At 40.6% G+C, this 24,563-nt stretch overlaps 1 protein-coding gene and 1 long non-coding RNA gene across 6 annotated transcripts in view; one reads left to right on the top strand and one right to left on the bottom strand.

Annotated features, from left to right (window-relative positions):
• KCNT2 (potassium sodium-activated channel subfamily T member 2) overlaps window positions 1-24,563 on the top strand; it is a 353,399-nt gene that overhangs the window by 199,833 nt on the left and 129,003 nt on the right. For all 5 annotated transcript variants that reach the window (XM_090048564.1, XM_090048566.1, XM_090048565.1 and 2 more), the window contains exons 11-14: window positions 347-511; window positions 2,628-2,764; window positions 9,046-9,109; window positions 21,614-21,722. In XM_090048564.1, the coding sequence (XP_089904690.1) occupies window positions 347-511; window positions 2,628-2,764; window positions 9,046-9,109; window positions 21,614-21,722 (475 nt within the window). The remainder of the gene's footprint in view (window positions 1-346; window positions 512-2,627; window positions 2,765-9,045; window positions 9,110-21,613; window positions 21,723-24,563) is intronic.
• The window catches only part of LOC149864166 (uncharacterized), a 189,696-nt gene that overhangs the window by 93,516 nt on the left and 71,617 nt on the right, over window positions 1-24,563 (bottom strand). The gene's annotated exons all lie outside the window — the stretch shown is intronic.

The following is a 24,563-nucleotide window of genomic DNA, read 5'->3' as shown; positions in this document are numbered from 1 at the left end:
AAAATGTGAGCCTTCAGGTTTAAATACCAGAAACTAAATAAGGAGATGCAGTATTTATTGTTTAAATTTAAAAAAAATCATGATTTAATCCAGTTTTATGATACTCAACATTTCTGATTGCTTCATTTGGGCCATCCTGATTTATTAATGAAACATCCAGTCTCTCATTCCATCCAGATTGTTTCAAATTGCTGCTCTTGTAAAGCAAGAATGACTAACAGGATCCAAGTTTGACCTTAATTAAATGAGCACCTGGATTAGACCATGGAAACATTAACGACTCATCATGATAAAGAATCTTATATTAATTTTGTGTGTTTCATTTACATTTTACAATCCATTGCAGTTTGAACAGCTGGCTTATTTGTGGATGGAGAGGCAAAAGTCGGGTGGTAACTACAGTCGACACAGAGCTCAGACAGAGAAACATGTTGTATTGTGTGTCAGCTCTCTGAAGATTGATCTGCTTATGGATTTCTTAAATGAGTTCTATGCTCATCCCAGACTGCAGGTATATTTACAATGTAACAAAAATAATAAGAAACTCAGTTAGATGCTAGCCCATTGCAGACAGCCTTCTGGAACAGCTACAATTTGTAGACATGAATTCATTTTGCGTGGGGACACTACCTACAATAAGAAACTCAGATGTATTATTACATCCCTTTGTTTTAAATTGAGCTAAGTGGATTAGACAGATAGAATTATGCTTTTGTCACAAATACTTTGATTTATTTAAATTATGCTCATATATTTTAATAAAAAATAATTTTCTTTTAGTTCAAATCATGTAAAAAAATGACAGCATGGTTATTTCTTGTCCCTTTGGTATTTAGAGGACTAATCCAAAACCTCCACAGAAGTCACTGAGAGTTTTTTTGCTGACTTTGTGAGGTTTGTCTCACTGTAATGATTAAGACAGAAATAGAGACAACAGAGTAATAAACGAAGATCCTGAAACCAAAGATTACTGCTAAGCAGGGATCTGGTTTTCTGTTTACCACGGAAAAATGTGGTAAAACATAGATTTTCTCATTTTGAGGAGAAAAACCCAGATTTTCTCCTTCACAGGAGAAAAATGCAGGAAAAGGCAGGTTTCCCCTTGCAGGGTGGCAGTTCCAGCCTTCAAGGGGCTGGGGTGAATGGGATGAAGGCGATCAGGCAGGCGGTACCATTTACACATGCACATGGCCACCAGGCAGCCTGGAAAGCAGCTCCCGCAGCTCTTCATATGTAAGCTGAGGTGGGGGGGGGAGGTATTGATGTCCCTACAGTGAGGAAGGGAGTTGGGCAGGGCTGGGGCTGGGGCTGGGGCTGCTGCCCAGCCAATGTGATTCATGGGGTTTTGAGTCTGGGGCCATGTTTGGCTGCAGAGCCCAGGTGAGGAGTGAGATGGAGTTGTGGGCAGCTTGTATGGGTGGCTGTCTCCCTGCTACTGTGCACACTCCCAGGGGGGCCATGATTTGTGCACAGAGTGGGGCTGGGGGCAGGCTGCCCACTACATGTTCAGGGCTGCTCACCCTGCTGCTTTCCCCGCAGGGTTTCCATGGCCCAGCAAGCAGGGCCCGGCATGTCAGGGCAGTGCCGGGAGGAAGCTCAGTGCCACCAGTGGGAGCCCTGCGCTACCATGGCGAGGCACCCCCTGCCTCCCCAGCAGCAGCAGGGGTCATGGTGCAGAGTTGTGCCCCCTGCTCCTGCCAGGCAGGCAAGAAGTGCCTCTTCATGGCAGTGTGGGGCTCCCAGTGGTGGCACAAGCCTCTCTGCCCTGCTCTACCCTTACACACTGGGTCCCACTCAATGGGCTCTGAAGGGCCGGGTGGAGGGCAGCAGGGCAGGAAGGTCTTAGGCCACAGCAGGCAGCCCACCCAGCCTCAGCCTCAGCCTCAGCCTCAGCCTTACAGGCTCTGCTGTGCCTGTGCTACCCATGGGGGAAAGGAAGCCAGGCTCCACGTTCTCCTCTGCCACAGCCTCCCATGGGCAACAGCCAGGGCTCAGGCACTGTTGTAGGGGTAGGGCAGGGGGACCTGGGTCTTTGGCTGCACAGCCCTGACAGCTGGGGGCACCCTCCAGCAGGGCTGGGGGCGCAGGGGGCTGTGGGTAGGGAGTGAGGGCCACCAGAAGGCCTGGGGGCCTGTGGCTTGGGAACAAGGGGTAATGGCATGGGCAGGGCACCAGGCCAGCATTTCAAGGCTGCTCAGTGCCACAAAGAAGTAGCAGGGTGGGGCGGGGGGGCAGCTGCAGCTGGATCTGCATCCTGGTGAGTGAAGGAGGCAGGGAGAGTTCTGACTTTTTATGATAAAATAACTCAAAATCAAATGCCAAGATTTATAGGTATTTAGAATTTATTTTATTATTAAAATTATATATGTGTGTATATATATGTACGTGTGTGTGTGAGTGTGTGTGTGTGTGTATATAGTGATGGTTCATTTTAATCATGGAAAAATGTAGATTTAGGGTTGCTTTTTTAACTGAAAATTGGGGATTTTTTTTTAAATCAGAGAAAACCAGGATTTCTGGTTTATCACAGACCTTTTTCACCTCCAGATTTTCTATTAGCCAATGCTCCACTAACAACAGAAGGCAATATTAATGTGCCTTTTCTACACTCCCTTATGTTTTGACAGGATTATTATGTGGTTATTTTGTGTCCAACTGAGATGGATGCTCAGGTCCGAAGGGTGTTGCAAATCCCAATGTGGTCCCAGAGGGTTATCTATCTGCAAGGTTCAGCACTGAAAGATCAAGACCTGTTGAGAGCTAAGTAGGCAGATTCTAAGTAATATATTTTTATTTTAATATTTTATGTGACTTGTTTCAACTTTCTGCTTAAATAAGTTATAGACATAATGAGTCAGATGAAAAAGGAATGTGGGCATGTATTTTAAAAGGCTAACATGTACATCTGAAGCATACTGTTTTTGTTGTTGTTGTTTTTCCCCTAAAGCAATCTATCTTTTTATTGGACTAAGTTTTTCTTTATCTTTATTTTACATTATATATATTTTTTTCTTTACTATAGATAGATAGATATTGTTTATATATCTATATATCTATATCTATATATCTATATATGTGTGTGTATATGTATATGTATATATATAAAAAATTTAGAAATTAAAAAAAAAATGCTTTTGAAGACAAAGCCCTGGAAAGGTAGTGATTGGCTCCAGAATTTGCTTAAATGATGATGAGAGCATTTCTGTTGACCAAATGAGGTAATTTTATTACCTGGTATAGTGGAACCCCCATACTGTAAGCAGTTTGCTTTACCTACTGTACTAAGCTTTTGTACTCTCCTGCTTCAAAACATTATTTCTATAGCAAGTGTCTATAGATAATTATACACCCAGGCTTTTTAAGAATTTACTCCTCTCTTCCAGGAAGGACATACCCATCCAATATGTGACATACCCAGCCAGTAGGATAATTTGGGGATGGGGAGCAAGATAGCAGCCCTGGATACTGACTTTGAGAGTGCAAAAATGGCAGCCACTGCAACTACTACCACCCCAGCTGCCACCACTGTTCTTCTGGCAAAAACTTCCTATGTATACCTCTGTACACATCTCTCAACCAAAATAGTGACCACCACAAAAAAAGATCCCATTCCTTAAACTTTTAGTGCTGGTAGCCTCTGATTTGCAATCCTTTCTATTTATAGAACAGTTTTTATAAGTGCACTTAGCTTTTGTAGATGTTTCCCATATGTTTAAAAGATGATAATGTAAAGGGGTCAAATTTGTTAGGGTTCTTGACATGGATCACATCCTTTCAGTGATCTGTCTCTTAAAAAAATCCTGGATCCATTTAAAAGAAGAAAAATGAATGGTCTTTTCAGAATGAGTTTAATTATATATGTGTTTATTTATGTATTTGCTACATGCAAGAGTTTCCAATTTTAATTTCCTGCAGATCTTGATAAAAGATTGGTTGGATTTAGCTGGCATTAGTCCTACACATTGGGAGGTGAAAATAAATCAAAATGCTGTTCCTGAAAGGCAATTATATGAATTTAGCCTATAATAACCTGAAGCTAGTCAACTGAAGAATTGTACTTTATCCTAAAGAACATGTAATTGAATGTACCTGTCACAGAATAAATTTTAACGTATCTTAAGGGACTAAGCGTACTAGGAATTTAATAGAACATTTAATATGAAATATAACCCAATAACTAAGAGATTGCTAGAGTTCAATTCTGTTTAATGAGAACATAGTGTGCTGAAAAGATAGCAGATGCATATTAAACGTTTCGATTAAATAACGTGGAGGTTTCAGTTACAAGTAATAGAAAAAAGAAGTTCATTATCAAACTTAATGTCCGATTATCAAAATGTGTATACACACACACACATATGTATTACATGCAAAAACTCTTTCAAATGAAGGTTGCTAAGGTTAGAAAGCCATGCACTGAAAAATTAAGAAATGCCAAGATCAAGGAAAGAACCAGGCTTTTAACATACAAATGACTTGTACCTAGCCAAATCTCAAAACTGCCACTTCATTCTCATTCTCCCTTACCAGTCAGCCACTTTTGACACAATCGGCCATGTCCCTTTCTTGAAAGGTTTTTTCTTTCTTTGCTTTTGTGACTGATTCTCCTTCAAACTCTGTAATTATGCCTCCTTTAGAAGAGCTCCCTCATAGCCTCTCTTTGCATTCAAATTCCATAGGGCCCTGCCATTGGTTCTATTTTCTTTCCTTTCTGTGCTTTGTCTCCAGGTAATCACAACTACAGACACAAATGCAAGCACCAGCTGTATAACTCTACTTCTCTGTTCCAGACCTACTGTTCAAACTAAAGTCCTGGCCACAAACTAAAGTCTTGTGGACTAAAGTCTCTTTAGTCTCTGCTTGCGGATGTCTAGCCATCAGCTCATGCTCAACATGGCTAAATCAGAATGCAAGCCTCCTCCATAGCCCTTCCCAATACCTCTTTTTGATCACTGTGGATAAAACCACCATTCTGCCTGTGTCTCAGGCCCATGACCTGGGCATCATTGACTCTGACTAGTCTCTAGGTCCTTACTCTAGGCTTAGTCTTTCAGATTCTTTCCACATAACATCTCCAAAGGTGGAAACAGGCTTCTCCTTTGTACCACCCGCAAAGCTGCAAAAAGCTAAAGAAAATTGATGTCCATACCCTTTGTTGCATCACAGTGTGGTTGCAACAAAAGGTAGTAATAAACTGTGCCACTTTCTTGTGGCAGATACCTATTTGCTTTAAGGCAGGAGATCATGGGCAGGCATAAAGGCATCATACCTAGACTCTTCAGTTGCCCTGATCCTGCACACCCCAAGACTTTCTGGGCAGGATGAGGCCCATCAGTCCCTAGGAGTGCCTGCACAGCTTTCTCAACTTACAGAAATTCCCCCTGTTTCTCCAGGGCTGCACCTTCATAAGTGGGGAAATCATGGTATCCCTGCTTACCAAGATAGATCCCCAGGATCTCAGAATGCCTTGGTTAGCAGGTAAAGTCTACAAACTTTATCAAAAATAAAATATTCACTATTAAGACCCTTCATAGTTTATCTTCTTCCTAACTATCCTCTATTATTCAGTACTGAGAAATTAACTCTCACCTTTTAGTAGCCCATTATGCCATCTAACTACATTAAATTTTTAAACAAGCACCTTTGTTCCCATGCTTGGAAGAAACTCCTTGTAAACCTGCTTCCTTCCTACCTTTTTCATGTCCTTGTGACAAGACATTTAGCAGAATTAACAGAATCATTGGAACCTGTCATGGCTGTTCTGTGAGGTTTTTTTTTTATGGCCTTGAACTTACCCAGGATTGGGCTCCCCCTGTGTCAGAAATAAGGTGCAATATGATTTAATGAGTGATCCACACAATCGCACCTCCTGCCATGCCACAAGTGCATGCCACTTCCTGCCGCCACCCCAGGAGGTAGCACAGTACAGCAGAGAGCAGTCCACAGTGTAGCCTACTAAATACAGTTTTTAATGGACCAAAATGCTGTGTTGTTCTAGTGTCTAATTCCATTAATATAGTTTATATTTCAATGTTTATTGAATTATAATTCAAAATGTCAATCTGGAAAAATAATCTTTGTGAAGTTCAAGTGTATAGCAATGAAAAACAGAAATATATGAATGCAAAGCAATGGATTTGATATAGTCCACCTAATGCCTCACCTTCTTTAAAACCACTATTCATAAATACCTCACATTTGTGCTGCAACTTATCAATATCAGTGAACAGATAACCTTCTTCCATTTTCTTAGATTCTACATTACAATATTTGGGCCCGTTTGGTGACCATTTATGCATGTCTTTAATGTTATGCATGTAAATAATGCCATTGAAGTCATGATGTGAAACCTATAATGTAATGCCACTACCCCAGTGCAGAGCTGTCCAATTCAGGGCCCACAAGTCACATGTGGCCTATGAGGAATTAATTTGAGTCCTGTCACAGGCTTCCACCAAGCTGTCACTCCTCTCATCACTGGCTGCTGTAGCAGCCAGGATCACTGGACTCCTCCTCCCTCTACCGGCTTCCACTTCCTACCCCCTACCTCCTACCCCCTACCTCAGGAGCTAGCACAGAACAGGGAAGTCCACAGTACAATGGAGAAGTCCACTACTGGAGAGCTGTGGCTGAAGCCAGGACACATGCGTGGTGAAGTGTGGGGGGTGCCCACATTGCATGCTGACTGGTTTGTGGCTCACAGTGGTTCAGCCTGCACAAGGTGTAGCCCCTGCTGTGTGGCTCACAGGGCCTCCAGCCACTTAAAAGTTGGACGGCCCTGCCATTGTATCAAGTTGCAAATAACAATGATGGGATAGCTTATATTAGTAAAATAAAAATCACATGAAATACATACAGAAGCAGTGCTTCATTTTGCACTGATGTAATTGATGCAACTGATATAAACTTGACATTCAGGTTTACCAGAATCCCAGATTGGTAAATATAGCCCTGCATAATTCTGTTCTTGGTTTCACTTGTTTAACTGCAGTGATATGAATAGCAATATACAGGACAAAAGGAGCAAAACTCAGCCTAGAATGTGATGTTGAAATCCACCATGTATTTCCGTGTAGCTGCTGTATGGGCAAACACAGCAACCACTGAGTTTTAGAAAACATATGAACACAGGGAACCTAAAACTTTGGCCTAAGACATTTCTAAGTGTGGCAGGTCCAATGTTCTAATAGTCAGTCTGACATCTTCTAGCAATCAGACTGACCCTGCTTTACACTTCAGCATCCCACTGGCCCCCCTGGTCTTGTTTGCAATGACTAGGCCTTATATATTTATTTGTGAGTCAGCCCTCAGTCCTCCCAGAATAACACCTTGGGTGCCTCTCTCCACATTTTTATCATGTGGACCATCTCAAGCCTGACCCAGTTAAGATCACTGCCTGGTGAGCCCCTGCACAGCAGTCAATTGCTTATCTCCCATGATGAAACCAGTTTTCTTGGCTTTTCTGGTTCCTCAGTTCCCCCGTACAAGCTTGCCTCCAGGCTGTCAGCTGCATATAAATTGTCAGGCCTTACATTTGTCTCTCTCAGTTCTTAGGGTTTAATAAGCACTGACTCAGTCCATAGCCCTTAATAATCTACACTCAGATCCCAGGTCTCATTGAGCCAACATTGGTCCTCAGGCCTTGTCAAGCCCCCATCAGTTCCTTGGCATTGTCAAGTCCAGTTCAGCTAACTAGGGCTGCCAGCTTTCCTATCTGTCTCCTGGGACTCTACATACCATGCATTCTACCCAAGTGCCCTCAACACCCTCCGTTCTCCCTTATCTGTCCATCCCATGCCTTGCAGTAAGTCTCTTGAAGCCGGAAGTATTCCTTGTCCAGAATAAACAAAACACTTGAGCAGTTTCAAATAAACACTAAAAGCTGCTGAGGTGCCTTTTCCTCAAGCCTTACCCTCTATCTAGCTGGCTACATCCAGCTCCAGCTTTTCTGGGCCTATCCCAGTTCATTGTTCATGTACAACAGCTTCTCTCTCTGGTAGTATCTGGGCCAGACTGCCTGTCTCCTTTCAGTCCTGGGCTTAAGTAGCTTCTTGCTCCACCCTTCTCGCTGCAAAAGTCCTGGCTCTAAAAGGCTCTCTCCATTTTCTCCCTCTCAAACTCACACTCATACTCTATAGCCAGTAATGGAGTGAGGGTTCCTAGGCATAAACAGGGCTGGCCCACAATTTTTTGGGACCCCTTGCAAGGTATAGTTTTGGGGCCTCCTGATGTATTGAAAAATCAAAATTGCAGTTAATTGCAGTATAAACTCACTGAAATAAATAGTCGGGGTTGGGCTGCACATATGTGGGCTCTGCTGCGGGGGGGGCGGGTGTGGACAGCATGTGCTGGGGATGGCTGGGTTACCTCTCCAGGGCCGAGGCAGGAGCTCTGCTGGGAATAGGCTCCCTGCCTGCATCGAGCCCTTTAAACCTGGCGCAGGCAGCAGGGGGCAAGGGCGTGGCCCCTTGGCTGCAGCTGTAGGATCTGCAGGATAGGATGGGCCGGCCCTGGGCATAAAGGTATCATAAACAGTTGCTATAAAAAGTCCATAGTAAGCATTTATGAAATGTGTACGTTTGAATTGCTGCCATAGATCAGCATTTCTCAACCTGATGGTCACAACCCAAAAGCAGGTCACAAGAATATATGAAAGGGTCATGAACAAACTTTAAAAATGAATTCACTTTTACAAGAGAAAAATGTGGGAAACCATGGGTTTTCCCTTGCAGGCTGGCAGAGTTCCAGCCTGCAAGGGGCTGTTTTGGGCTCTCCATGCCTCACACACACCCCACCCTACTGCACACACCCATCCCTTGCTCCACACACTGCAGGGCTGGGGCCTGGTGGGGGGCATGGGTCAGGAGTGAGGGGCACTGGGTTGGGACTAGCCATCAATGTTTATAAATGGGTCCTGATACAAAAAAGGATGACAACCACTGCCATAGATGACAGTAGCACATGTCTGAATATATATGTATATGTGTGTGTGTGTGTGTGTGTGTGTGTTGCCTGATAGTTTTTGATTTTTCCATCTGCTTTTAGAATGGATGATGCCGAAGCCTGTTTCATTCTGAGTAGCCGGTGTGAGGTGGACAGGACAGCAGCTGTAAGTTCTTTAGAAATATCCATAAGAATGTGTGCACATAGTGTTTGTGCTTATAGTATTGTTTGCAGGAATAAGCATCCATTGCCATGCATCTGTCTAATGAATGGTAGGCCTTATTCTGTCTAAACTAGAAGTCCTTGGCTTTCATTCTATTTACACACATACTCTGTAAAATTTCCATTAATTTTCATAGACCCTAAATGCCATATATTTATGAAACAGGATGCAACAGCATGGCGTATACAATATTATGTAACTTACTGTTTACTCAAGACTTGATGCTGTATGCACTATAATTAAGGTCAGATTTATACAAATGAAAAGAAACAAAAATATTGAAAAAATAAAGCATTATATACATTGTATGTCATTTTGTACTATATCAAACTCATCTTTATTCAATGTAAAATATATTACTGCTATTTTAAAAGGTTTTTTTTCCTCCTTGTATCTGAGTAGTATTACAAAGTGCAGTGAATATACTGGACTCAGTTCACTACTCACAAGAGGACCTTTACTGAAGGTTCTGGGATTACCTGCAATTATTTTCTCTAAACAAACAAACACACACAGAAAAAATACCAATTTTAAGAGTTACAGTCATCCAATCAGGGAAAAGAACTCATGATTCTACTAAAAGTAGAACATGGTCATTTTTCTAGGATTTTCTGAATATGTATTAATCAATTATTTTTCTGTCATTGCAATGGCAGAACATTGGTGGTTTTCTCATCCTCCCTGCTTTTACCTTGGCATTGGTTCCTTTTCACTGCACTTTGTAGTTATGTGTGAGGGTTTGAAGTTGTAGTTGTTGGGATCTGTGGGTGCATCTACATGTAAAATTAATGTGATGAAATTAACTCTTGCACATATTGCGTCAGAGTTTATTTGCTTCTGGGCACTCCATTTACACATGTGCCTGGAACAGCAGCACATTGAGCTGTGTCAGAGTAACTTCCGTTGGCAGGGGATTTGCTGAGTCAGCCTGCCAGCCTGGGGCTGCTCTGACTTGCCTCAGCATGCTACAGAGGTGCTGACTGGGCCACGAGAATGCACTGGGCCCTGCATTGATGCACCCTCGTGCCCCATCCAACTCCATCAGTATCTACATGCAATGTTCCCTCTAAGGTATAGCGATCCATGAGCACCCCGCTTAAGACCATGAGCACGCCGCTTTGGTTCATGAGCACGCTGCTTTGATTCATTCCTGAACTGGTCCTGCTTCCCCCTTTAATATTTAATATTACACTGTGTACCAGATTCATTCTTTAATATTTGTCTCAGTCTATTTATTATCTTGTTAGATGGTTTTTTTTAAAGGCCCAATTCTGCTTTTAATTGTTGTAAATAATAGAAGAAATTAGCTGTAATACCCACATACTACCTTGTAATTATATCAATGTGGTCAGGATTAAGACTTAATTAATACTTAAATACGGGCAAGCATTTGAGTTCTCTGTCTTCAGTTACCAAAGAAGTGACTTTGTCTCTAGTAACTTTGTTACATGAAGTGTGTGTACCTCCCTGTCATGTCTCTTGGACCCACATGCAGGCTGTGCTCTGCCTGCTCTCTGCCTCTGTGCCTCACTGCAGCCTTTGAAAGCGGCGTGGCACCATGTGCATCCTGCCATCGGGCAGATCAGGCAGCAAGGTGCATGGCATTGCTTTCAAAGGCTGCAGCGAGGTGTGGAGGCAGGGAGCAGGCAGAGCATGGAAGACCCATGGGGCTGCCAAATGTTGGTGCAGGAGCTGTGGGGCTTGCAGCACAGGGATGAAAGCTAAGATTAGGGTGAAGACGGTGGGGCTTGGGGCGAAGCTTGCCTGAAGGGGCTGGGGACCGGAACAGTTCCCTGGAGCCAGCGGAGCCGATGTGGTGCCTGGCTTGGTCCCTGCCCCTGCCTGGCCTCGGAAGGAGCCACTGCCTGCTCCGCACTGCAGGCAGGAAGGAGGAAGGGGTAGGGCAATGATTGCCCACTGATCAGCAGCCCAGCCCTTCATGGGCTGCTCCAGCCAAGACTGCACTCTCCCTCCCCGTGGGAATGCCGGTGAGGAGCAAAGTGGAGTGGAGCAGCCCCCGTGCAGCTGAGCAGTAAGTGTCCCGCACCATCCCTGGTGCACAGCATTAAAAAGTTACTGTGCGGCAACATTTTTTATTGTGTGCAGCCATGCATGCACACAGATTAGAGGGAACCTTGTCTACATGTGCATTTCTGCACACTAAAAAACACCACCATAGGATAGTACATATGGTTACAAGTACTAACCTACAGCAAAGTTAATTAGTTTACTGTACCCTAGTCAGGCTGCACATGTAGATGGCAATGCTTTGCACATGTAGATGGCAATGCTTTACTGCTGAGCTAATTAAGTAGCTCTGCAGTAAATGTCTCTTATAGATGTGACTGGTTAGATTAATAATGGAAGGAACTATATTTGATGGCAGAGGAACCCTATCTTGTCTGTGTTTCTATAAAACAACTGAAATATCAAATACCCATTGTGAACTGCTCCAAAATTAGCTGTAGAAGTTATTTTTAGAAATGATTTGATAAATCAAACAACTAACACATTTGATAAAATGATAAATTCCCAAATATAAAGAGAGGTAAGAGTATATAATTCATAAATTATTTTAAATGGAGAGTATATAATTAATGATTTATAATTTTTATGAATTATTTCCCTTAATTTGGTATCAGTAGTAATGGGAAGCTATTAATAGTTGATATTTTAAACAGATACAGAATTAAAAAATCCTGTGAGAAAATTAAAAGTATTCGCATGTAATCCAGATTTCAGTAGACTCAGAGGACTGTCCTACCCACAAACTACATGCAGCCAGTGAGTGATTAACTTTTTGGCCTATTGGCTCCTGCATGGGCTGCCATTCCTCCTCAAACTGCATTTTCTGTTGCTGCTGTGGTCTCTCTCCACTGCCTTCTGCTATCCTGCCTCTATCCCTGGGGCAGCTCAGCCCCTGTAGCCTGCACAGCCAGGGACCATAGAGTCTAGTTAGGCCAGGGGTCCCATGGCCAGTGCAGCATTCAGCCCCAATCTGCTCAGAAATTGAACAGCTCTAGACTAATACATTTCCTTACCATTTCCAAGAACCCAGGAAAAATCTAATAAAATCTAAGAAACTTGAGCCAGGAAGTAATATTTAAAGCCCCTTAACCAACTGTTCTTATAAGAGAATATAAAAGTGGTAATAGTTTTTTTAAGTGTTAAATGTGAGGAACAGAAGAATGTAGAAAGCTTTAAGACTTCCTAAATCAGTATTTTGTGGAGTGAAAAAGAAAATTTGCTTGGATTGTCAAACCATTCCTTCAGCTCTACAATCCCAGCTACAAGCCACTTAAGCAAATGCTTTTCAAGCAATTTTATCAGGGTCTCACCATTAAGGAACAGGAAATTACAAGTGGGGCATAGGCAGCAAGAGGAAAAGATGGTAACCAAACTGACATAAATGCTTTTTTAGTGGCTCACTTTAATAAAAAGATTTGCTAGCTAGCTTCTACTATTACATTTTAGACTTGTCTACATTTTAGACATTTAGACGTATTGCAAAAAAGTATATTAATTCAAAGCAAAGAAAATATAAATCCTGAGTTTCAGAGTGAAAATTGGAATTACACTGACTTCACTGAAAATCTGAACTTGTACAGCTACCAACATATTCACAGTTCTGAATTTCATGAATTCAATTCAACTTTTAACAGCAAAAGGTACTGGATGGAAAACCAAATAGGTCTGGTCAGTTTTCAAGTAGATCAGATATTCAGTATGTGCTATGTTCTGTGACTCAGGTGCTGTAGTATCTACAAATATCTGGGTAGTCATGACTGTTTGTTAAGGAAGCTTCAATAAGTGGCATACAAAACATACTACTAACTAACATAAATTCAATTTTTTAACCACTAAATCTAAGGTCTAGACTAATTTGGCTAATTATCATTTTCTGACTACTTTGCAAATAGGGGGCCCGATTCCCCTGTATTCTTGCACAAGGTTTTGAATCTTTACCCTTCGATTAGTATTGCACATTCAAATTAAAACTTACTGAGCATTTCTAATTAAAGCATCCAGAGTATCTTGTGCACCAGCATCTCTGGACAAGCTTCAGTTAAAGCACTCCCGCTGCTGTTTTTCAGTTTGGGAACGCTGATACATAAGACACTGAAGTCTGCTGGAGTGCAGTAATTACCATGCTCCAGTAGACTAGATTAATCAATTAATTGATAGGTCTGATCTACTTGAAAATTGACCAGACGATGAATCAATTAATTTAGTCTGCTTGTGTATAGGCACCCACTAAGTGCAGTTAAAATTTGCAGTTAAAATTCAAGCAGGCACATGGTCAAGCAGTTTAATGTGTGTTTAGTGCCCTTGTTGTGTTGTAAGTTGTTTCCTGTCAGGTAAGGATTATCTCTTAATATGTGCTAACTTTAATAGGTCACTGCATTCCAGTGATTTGGAACTGTTACAAGAAAATGTGTGACAAAACCCTTTATTATCAGCACAGGCACCTGTACTCCAGTTGTATTCTTCAGGGGAAAGACAAATGGTGTTTGTATTGTTATCCTCAAGGTTTCTACGAAGGAAGAATGGCTTTAAACCATAGTCCAAAAGAGGCTGTTGGATGTGGGGGTGGGGTGGGAAGGAGAAGTGGGGAGGTGGCAAGAGACATCATGATCCAGAACTTCACCTGGCCTTCTAGACCCTTCATCCATTCTAGCTATCACTTCCTTCTTGTGCCTCCAAAGACATTTTGGATTACTTCATTTCCCTTCAAGCTGACTTTTTCCTGAGGGGCCACTTTGTCCTGAAAGAAAATAGAAATTTAGCTAGCTCATTCACCACACATCTTCCAGGATTAATAACTTACAGCATTTATTTACATATAGCCAGGACAGCTATCATCCAAAAAGGCAAATGCTATTAAAGCAACACTCAAGTTATCTTTATTGCCTCACTAGCTATTTAACTAGTAATATGTGCTTATGAAAGAGGCTTTTTCTCTTTATGCCAAGTGATGACAAAGTAACACAAATCATGCTTCTATTTCCTGTTACTTTGAATATTTTAATATTGTTGTAAAGACTTCCCCCGCCCCTATAACCAGTGCCTATGGGGAAGGGCCTTGTCGTGGCGGCACTGCTTATACCAACACTTCCCCTTCAGTGGTTGGGTACTGAGTTGTGTGTTACTCACACACAAGAGAATTGCCCTGACTCAATAATTCACTGCCGTACCTCACTCATCCCTGCCTCTCAGACAGTTCCCTTAACCAAAGCTCACTTATTGAGGGATTTTTTTGGTAATCTATAGTCTGAGGACTTGATTCTAGAATGTTCTTCATCTTTTGTGAAAGTTTATGACTGTGCAAAATATTAGTAATACACTACCAGCCTGATATAGTGTGTTTTACAACTGTTTTGCCTTGTTTAAACTTGTTGAATTTTATACAGAGTGCAAGATTACAATTTCTTGTATTTTTTCTCCACTTAATATAGTTGGGTGGGGCCTATACACTTTTACCTCATTTTTGTTAACTGGAAGAGCAGGAAAGCAAGCAACAAGATTGTTTGGAAGAATGGCAAGTGGAAGGAGTTATAAAAGTATAGTGGGTTACAAGAGTAAGAATTAACCAACTGAGTATCAGCCTTAAGTTTGGAAATTCATACTCAAAGGATGCATTTTATGGTTGAATGTTAAAAACATGATATTTGAGAAGGTTTGCACACTATCAGAGCCAGTTTCTTATGTTTCATCACAAGAGCTGCTTTATCTTATGACAGGTGTTTTGCCAAACCCACCCCCACCCCCGCATTATTGAAACTGAAATGTTTCATGACAACATATCAGTTTCAATAAACGTCTCATGAAACTTCCTGGTTTCTTTCCAACTCATCTGTTGGACAACTCAGGACCCAAGAAATTCCATCTCCTGGAACTTAAGGGCAGATGCAAGCTTTAGTCAGATCAGAGGGCCTGGATACATGTGTTCCTTCCTCTCTTTCTTGAAAATAGGAACCACATTGGCCCTTTTCCAGTCCTCTGGGACCTGACCTGAGCACCAAAAGTGCTCAGATAGCTATGCCAGTGGCTCTGCTATGACACTGGCCAATTCCTTCAGTACCCTTGGACGAAGATCACCTGGGCCTGCGGACTTAAACACATCCAGTCCCTCCAAGTGTTTCTTCACCAAGTTGGTGCTAACAGTTGGTGGGCTGGTTTCCCTTTTATGACTGTCTATGATCCAATTGGGAGATTTGTCCTGATCCGAGTTCAGGAATACAGAGGCAAAAACGCATGAAGAGCTCAGCTTTGTCCCCCACTAGCTGTCATTAATTGCCCTAGTTTGTCTTGTAGGGGGTCTAGGCTACATTAGTGGTAATGTATTGTGTCTCCAATACTTCAGTTCTCATCTCAGCAGTTGGGAGCTTAAGAACTTTGTTGGAATTGGGGTTTTCAGAGTTTTCAGATTACTTGACACAGAGCTAGGAGTCTGGGATCTTGAGTGCCCAAGCTCCAAGGTTCATGGCTTAGCAAAGTATTTGTGTTACTCCTAATCTACTGAATGGTACTAGAACTTAAACCAACAAAAAAGTTGAAAAGCAGGCATCTTCAAAAGGAGCTACACTGCTCTCCTTGCCTACAAGCAAGGTAGAAGTCCCTCATTAGACATTTTTTCAACTGAGACATGTTGTTTTTTTAGACCACTTATAAACAGGAGAAAGAGTATCTTTCAAAGAATGACTTTGTAACTCTGGAGTAGCTGTTTCTGGTGTATAAAATGTATCTGTGGTAATCATATAGTAGAATAAGGCACTGTTAACATGGGGTACATGCCTAATTTCTTTGCTGGAATTTGAGAGAATAAATGAGTGAAATAAACTTGAGTGAAGAAAACCAGTTTTGAATGCAGAAGTTACCCTACAGTGCCAACAAATCAAATACGTAGGGAAAAAAAAGAAAAATGTAATAGCAAGTGATATTGGTGATATGAAGAAAAGCTGTTCTGATGATACACTGATGTGACCTTGTGAAATATTCCTATTCCTATCTAGAAATTGTATAAATATTTAGGAGGGTCAATTCCTGTAGATTCAGGATCATTATAAAGAGAACATTAAGAAAAGGAGCTACAAAATATTTTGTGGGAACACATGTTCATCATATGTTAAAACTGCAAACACTCAAAATGGTTTTCAATCTTAACTTTTAAAAGTTTCCTCCTTTAATAAGAGTCTTCTAAAATATTTTATATCTAGAGTAGCTCATTTATGTTTTCTCCATACATATTTTATTAAATATATGTCAAATGTGTGTTTTGTTTTAAATAAACATTACTTATTACAGTTCTTGACAGGTAACTTTAAGCTACTAAGAGGAAATACTTTTAAAAGAATAACTAAAATATGAAGAAAAGGTTGGACTAATATTTGAAAGAAAACAGAAAAATAATATTTATAACTTTGGAGTAAAGCAATAGATAGGTAGATTCTGATTGGTACACTCCCAGTTTATCAGTGAAAAAGGTTACCTTATCTTACTCATGAGAATAATACTGATGCATTAAAACTTTATTTGGAGAAGTGTACACAGCATCTGCAAAGGAAACCTGAAGGCTATGTAATCCCCTTTGGTGGTTGCCTTGTTCCTCTACAAAAAGTTAGCTAATGGATCTAGTACCAAGTGGCTTTTCTACTCCTGGCCTACATTCACCTCCCAACCTCTTCCACGTCCTGCATTGCAAAATGGCCTATATATGTAGGCAACTGTCAATCCTCTGGATCATGGTGTACATGTAAGAGGTCTAGTCAGATTCCTGATGAATCCATTTGTGGCTGACAAGCCCACAAGAGTAACACTGCTTACTCTTATTCAAAAGTAACACCGCTTATTACAAGTTTCACAGATCCATATGTTGTCTGAGTTGGAGTCCAAATTTATAGCACACTTCTTTCTTCTTTGTCATTTTGCTTCCATCCTCTGGATCAAAGCCACTTCATGTTGAGCTGCACCCACTGCCAGATAGTCCCTTCAGAACAGACGGAATTTGTGTGCTTCTCCCAGCTTTCTAAGTTAACGTTGAACAACTTCATATCATTTTGCACACATCATGGTACCACCATAGAGGCTGTCTCAAATCTCACTATACAAAATATTCTTCGGGATATGGTCTTCTCCCATTTTCTTGACAGAATTGATCCATCATTACCTCCTCTTCTTGAAAGTGGTTTCTAACTGTGTCAATCTTGCATGATCCAGTACCTCTGTGTTTGGTATTCTGTCTTCCCACTTTATTTTCAGGATTTTAGGCAGACATCTCATGTTGAAGCTGTTCAGACTCTTGATATGCCTAACATATGTAGTCCCTATTTGTGAACCATAAAGCAGGGATGACAGCACACAAGTCTTTAGATTTGTGTAGATCCATAGAAGATTAGGATTGGCTAGAACCTCAGGTGGTCATCTAATCCAACCCTTTGCTCAAAGCAGGACCAGCCCCAACTAAATCATCCCAGCCAAAGCTTAGTCTAGCTGGGTCTTAAAAACCTTCATAGATGGAGCATCCACTACTTCTCTGGGTAACCTGTTCCAGTGTTTTACTACCCTCCTAGTGAGAAAGTTATTACTAATATCTAACCCCAACTTCTCTTGCTGCAACTTGAATGCATTACTCTTTGTTCTGTTATCTGCCACCACTGACAACAGTCTAGCTCCATCCTCTTTGGAATCACCCTTCAGGTAGTTGAAGGCTGCCATTAAATCTTCCCTCCATCTTCTCTTCTCCACACTGAGTAAGTCCAGTTCCCTCTAACCATTTTCATTGTACTCTGCTGGACTGTCTCAAATTTCTCTACATTCTTTTTGTAGTGGAGGACCAAACCCAGAAGCAGTACTCCAGATGCATCCTCATCACCTCCTCCTCCAAGTGCTGAGAAATGCATTCTTTGAGGACCTGCTGTATGATTTTTTCAGGGACTGAGGTGAGGATGACTGGTCTGTAGCTACCCAGATTCTCATTTTTCCCTTAAGATTGGCATGAGATTTTCCCTTTTCCAATCATTCAGGACCTCACCTGATTGCCGAGTTTTCAAAGATGATTGTCAATGGCTCTTCTGTCGCATTGGCCAATTCCCACAACACCTTCAGGCACATCCCATCCAGACCTATGGACTTCTGCACATCCAACTTTTCTAAATAGTTAATCTCTAACCTGTTCCTTTGCCACTGTTGGTTGCTCAACTCCTCCCCAAACTGTGCTTCCAGGTGCAGCAGTCTGGGAGCTTACCTTGCCTGAGAAGACTGAGGCGAAATAGGCAATGAGCCTTTTCTACTTCATCTGTCACTAGGTTGCTTCCCCCATTTAGTAAAGGACCCACACTTTCCTGGATCTTCTTCCTCTTGTTGCTGACATACTTGTAGAAACCTTTCTTCTTACCATTCACATCCCTTGCTAGGTGCAACTCCAATTGTGCTTTAGTCTTCCTGATTTCATACCTTCCTGCACAAGCAATACTCTTATACTCCCCTCTAGTTGTTTGTCCAAGTTTCCACTTCTTATAAGCTTCCTTTTTGTGTTTTTAGCTCACTGAAGATATGGCAGAAAATAAGCCAAGCTGGTCTTCTACCATGCCTATGCATCAAGATGGTTTGTTCCTGCATCCTCAGTATGGTTTCTTTAAAGTACAACCAGCTCTCCTGGACTCTTTTCCCCCTCAGACTGGCTTCCCAGGGGATTCTGCCCATGAGTTCTCTGAGTGAGTCAAAGTCTGCTGTTCTGAAGTCCAGGATCCATACTCTGTTGCTCTTCTTTCTTCCCTTCCTCAGGCTCCTGAACTCAGTCAATCTCATGGTCACTACAGCCTAAGTTGTTATTAGCTACTACATTCCCCAACAATTGTTTTCTACCTGTGAGCATCAGGTCAAAAAGAGCAGAGCTCTCCAATACTTGTTTGGACTCTCCAATACTTGTTTCTGGAAGTTGCCCACAGGAATTACATCTTCATCTTAGCTGATAGTTTGCTGTTATTACATGCACATTTCTGTAATAGCCTGAAATTCTTAGTCACTGCTCCAATTCCGTTAATCAGTTCAGTCTGAAAGTCAGGATTCCTGCTAATGAGAACACCAGTGCAGAACTTTGAAATACAGGTAGTCATTTGGTTGGTTGCAGAGCCAGTTTAGAATTTTAATCTCACAAGGGACAAAGCATTAAGAACACAGACCATACCTGGCATTAGAAAAGGAATTAACTATGCCTGCTGGATGTATTTGCAAGCTAAACAAATGTTTAAAAGAATGTTTCCAATATAGTGCTGGCAATTGCAGATGTGGGGATTTATTGAACAGGTAAAAAAAATGAAAAGGAATTGCAGGAAGGTGCTTGAAGAACAACCATTTTTATAACTTCATGAAAGAGTTAACTGAACAAAAATATTTTAAAGCAAATCTGCAAAACTACCTACAGGATGTCTGCCTTTTACTACACCATTCTATTACTCAGAAAAAAGATTTACTACCGCCTCAGTTGACATTACATTGTTGTGATTAAAAAATGTCAGTTACATACTATTTCTGGCAGAAATTTCTCCTTATATTCAAGAGGCTGAAAGCTTTCTTTATTGCTGAGACTGCAAGCATAATGAATCACTCTATCCGCTGTTCTAACAGCACCAATTTTATGTCCAAGAAAGGCATTTTGAGCAGCAGTGATGTTTCCTATGTGTAGCTCTTAATTGTTATTTTTAGTTATGAAATAAATGAAAAAGATATTTCTTTCAAAAGTAATATATTGAAATGTAATACATGAATATTAAAAATTTTAATGATGTGAAATAATAAAAGATTTCTAGCTGTGAACTATTTAGTGTTAAAATAGTTACAAAAATAGTTATCCTGGAAATGTATTGGGATTCCATGGGCAATAATCACTGAATGCTACATTGAACTCTGCAATTGCTCATAGTTTCATGAAAAGACTCTTAGATGTAACTGATAAACTTTGGGATTAATTCATGTTCTGTTTCATTCTTATCATCAATTCTCCTCATTCCTTACAAGTCAAAAGTTAGGAGTCCACAAAAGGATGTGTTTTAACAGGAATATTTAGCATGCTCTGTTTATCACTACTATCTGAAATAATTTAAATTAATCCTATTTGAGCAGTAAAGTTAAACCATTGAAAAAACAAATAAAACAAAACAAATCAAAAATACAAAACCTAAAATGTCTTAGCTTTCAGTTCTTTGTATCAACCTCGAAAGTCATTGGAACACGTACGTTCAAAACAAATGACTTGGGTAAAAAAGGCTAATATTATTTAAATGAAGTTTAACTCACAGTCAAAACCCAACATTGCAGCTTCTTTACAAATAATGTATATATTTAATGAAACCCCATTGCTAGAAATTATGAAAACGAATAGGTCAGGGTCACAGCTAGTTTATCACTGTCATATAATGATTCATCTTTACCTGTCTACAGTAAACCAATCCTAACACTGGTGAAAAAACAAAGTCATCATATCCACTTACTAGGAGATAATTAAAAATATACCCCTTAAGTAAGAATAAAGTTTTATGATCTAGTAATTGGTAAATCTTACCCTATTTTTAGAGGCAAAAATAATCTAATAATGGACAGAATAGATCTGAAATTAAGGTTCAAATATTTTCTGCCTAACTCAAAAATTAAAGGTGCTACAAAGATGCTTGGGTTCCCTTAACATATAGGGCATCATTTAAAATATTAATTTTCTCTTATTTTAACATTATTTTTACATAGCACTGTCAAGATAACTTACAATAGTATTTAATGAAAACACTTCTCCTTGGAGTTAACACATTGAGTAACTGTAATGGAAGACATGTAATTGAAGAACACAGCAGTAAAATAATAAGGAAACATTATCATCAAGTAAAACAAGCAATTCAAAGCCTGATAACTCCAAGGGACCCATAATCAAAAAGGATTAGCTTTCAGAAAGAGTTAAGTGAAGGGACATCTTGGTATGGGTATAGCGTGTTTTCTCCCGTGTCCCTCCACATATATATCTAGAAGAGGTTCCAATTTGTATAAGTGTGAAGAAATAAACAAGAAAAAGTATTTATAACATAAAATAATACCCAATTTTATAATAAATATAGCCTTTTGCTTTGAAAATATTACAGTTTTAAGTGAAGTGTGTATTTTTTGCTGTGCTATAATCTCCAGTAATTGCTTCTCTCCATTTACGGTAATTGCGGGCGTGCAGATACTTATAATGATAGAAACCATGTAAGTGATTAAATATATCAGATAGCCATGCAAAACTAAATGTCAGACTAGCCATAGAGTCATTATATCATTTGAAACTGACTTGTCAGGAAAGGAATCAGCAGTTGAGCCATCTGACTGAAGAACTGATCTCTCTCTCACTCTCTCTCTTTTGGTATAATGAAAGGTTTACTGGTATACCATTAATATCATACTGTATTTCCTATTTTATTCTAGGATCATCAAACAATTTTAAGAGCATGGGCAGTTAAAGACTTTGCTCCAAATTGTCCGTTGTATGTCCAAATATTAAAACCTGAAAATAAATTCCACATCAAGTTTGCAGGTAAGTGGAAATTTCAGATATTTGTATAAGTTTGTATACATCTGAGACCTGAAAAGAATGCTTTGCAGCTGATCCACTAAAATATATTACCCACAAAAATTCTTGCCTGCCTTGTAAGGTTGTTGGCATTCTCAGACAATATGCTTTGTTCATTAACACTGAACAGTTTATTTCTACCCAATGTTAAGTACCCTAGAAAAATACATCCTTGTTCCATTGCCCCTTCTGCATTTATAGTCCAGATGACAAAGCAACTTCATCAGCATATGGTAACTGGTAATATCAAAGCTAATTAAGGTGTCAGGACTTCACCTTCTCCACCTGTAAGAACATACTGTAAGGTCACAGGCTATGAGAGGTAACAAGAACATTGGCCACATTATACCTTAAGATCTTCTTATAAGCCTTTCTAAAGAATTAATATTAACAGGCTTTAACAGAAGGTCAGGGGTTTTCAACCTTTTTTAGAAAGTGTACTGCTTGTTTTAGCAATGGCCAGAAATGGGGGGCGGGGTGCTTGAATGCAGTGACCGCCTCTGCCACCCACCATCCTGTGCCACCACTACCACCCACCACGCCACCGCCCACTGCCCATAGCACCGCCAACACCCACCACCCCATGCTGCCACCACCTCACCCCACTTTCCCACAGCCAGTCACACATGTGGCTCTATGGGCTGCTGGTGGGCCTTGCACTCAGCCGCATGTGCAACCAACTGTGGGAATGCAGGTTATGGTGGCAATGGCACAGGGTGGTGAGTGGCAGTGGCTGCCACATGCAAGCCTTCCCACCCTACATCCATCCTCTGGGGGGGCGCTGCTGCCATCAGCCCCTGCCCTGGTCCTGGGAGTGGGTACAGAAATATCCCTCCACACATCATTCAGACCCTTTGTGCCTTGCTCCCTCCTAGCAGCCAGCCAGATGAGCGAGCTGGGGTAAGAGGGCATGGAGGTGCCACAGTCTGCCATGTGGGGGCGGCAGTGCCTGGCATGCCCCTCCCCCTCCCTCGGATAAGAGGCGATGTGTGGGAATGTGCCAGGGGAGCTGTTGCTGCTGGTACCTCCCAGGGCACACTCTGTCCCCACCCATCCATATGCACCCCCTATGACTTTTCCAAATATCCCTAGGGGTATGTGTACCCCCCATTGACAACCCCTGCTATAGGACCTGATAGACTAATAGCTTGCTTATAGCTGTGTAGTAGGAACCTACTCCTTACCTGAAACATTCATAAGAAAAACATGAGGAAACAAGGCAGTTGCCTATGTTCTGAGTGAGGAAGAGATAAATAAATGTCAATTTTTTTCACCCTGTGTATGCTTTTCTTATTATTTTCCTCCCTTTCATTTTAATGAGTGCAGCTCACTTCACCCATCTGCTAATTATTTTTTCACATTGTATTGTCATAGTAGAAATTACAATATCTTAAAGTATTTATGGTATGTGCAAAAAGCAAAGTAAATGTGCTTTCAGAGAAATACACTTCACCCCACTACAAAATATTTGTATAATGTTTTGTTTTGTATATAACTATATGTTTTTATGGCTTTTCATTATATATAGAAAACATACTGTCAGTGTGGTTATAATGGGAGAGATAATTGTCTATCCTTGCAAAACTATTTTTATAAAGCAGACACAAAACTCCTTCTTCACGGTGACAAGAAAGTTCAGTTCTCTTAACATATTGTTAAGTATGTAAGAGTGTTGAGTCAAGTAAAATTCAGAAAAAATACAATGGAAAATGTCATTTATTCCATCACTCCGGAAACCTGATGGAAAAATCGATTCTACCAGAATCACAGCTCTGTCTGCAGGAGAAAGAAAAAGGAGTGCTAGTTAGAGCTCTGTAAAAAAAATTAAACTTCTTGCATGAAGGACAGAAATTAGTGTTGTACTGTAACTCTAAGAAAGGGAGTCAAGCTGAATCATTATTATGGTAATTAAAATATAGGATTATTGTTTTATTTTTTACATTCTTACTTCTCTGGATTTAACTGCTGTAAAATGTTTCTAATAGCATTTCTCATCTGATACCAGAATTAGAAAAGCAGAAGTATGCACATAGCAGTTTTTATTTGATGGACTAAATCCATAGGCTTACAAAATCAAGATATATTACTGGCCCTGCAACTCCTGTATCATCTAAATCTCAGGCTGATCACTAAGACTGTACAATTAGAACACAAGCCATAGACCTACTAGGCTACTTTTCTAGGCTTGAGCTTTATTCATATGATATGAAATAAACTTTATATTTTGTGCAGTTCCTTGGGGGAAGGGACTGCAGGGGGAAAAAGTTGGGGTGGGGGGCAGAAGGCAAGGGAGCCATTTGGCCACCCCAGATTTATTTTCTCTGCTGTATCAGTTGGATGGAGCCAAATTCAAGGTGACCCTCCCAAAATTAGATTCTATACCTGGAAACTTATAACAAATTTATACATTTTCCACATATAGAATATAATTATTGAGGGGTCATCTTATATTCAAATAAATATCATATTAACTACTAAAGATGTTAAAGATGCTCAGAAAATGTGCAGTTCCTTGGCTAAAATCAAGCGTACTAGCCAGGCAGAGGCTTAGTTTTACTACCTTAATCAATAGCAAGAGCACCAAGGGGGATAGTGATAGAACACTAGGATGGAGGATGAAACTTTTTGTAAAGGGATGGCAATGGGGACCATTGTGGTGGGCAGGGTCAGATGTTAACAAAGTGACTGGAGTTGCAATTTTGCTCAAGAGTGAGTAAGTGGAAGTGCAGCAAGTTCAAGTGATTGTAGAAGGGAGACTGTAATGGATGATGGAAGGGTCTGAAAAGAAATTATTAGAGATTTTTA

Source organism: Crocodylus siamensis, chromosome 5, assembly GCF_052110815.1.
Source record: "Crocodylus siamensis isolate JL-2025a chromosome 5, ASM5211081v1, whole genome shotgun sequence".
Lineage (NCBI taxonomy): Eukaryota > Metazoa > Chordata > Crocodylia > Crocodylidae > Crocodylus > Crocodylus siamensis.
Note: the sequence above shows the minus strand (reverse complement) of the source record. Positions and strands in the feature narration are given on the sequence as shown.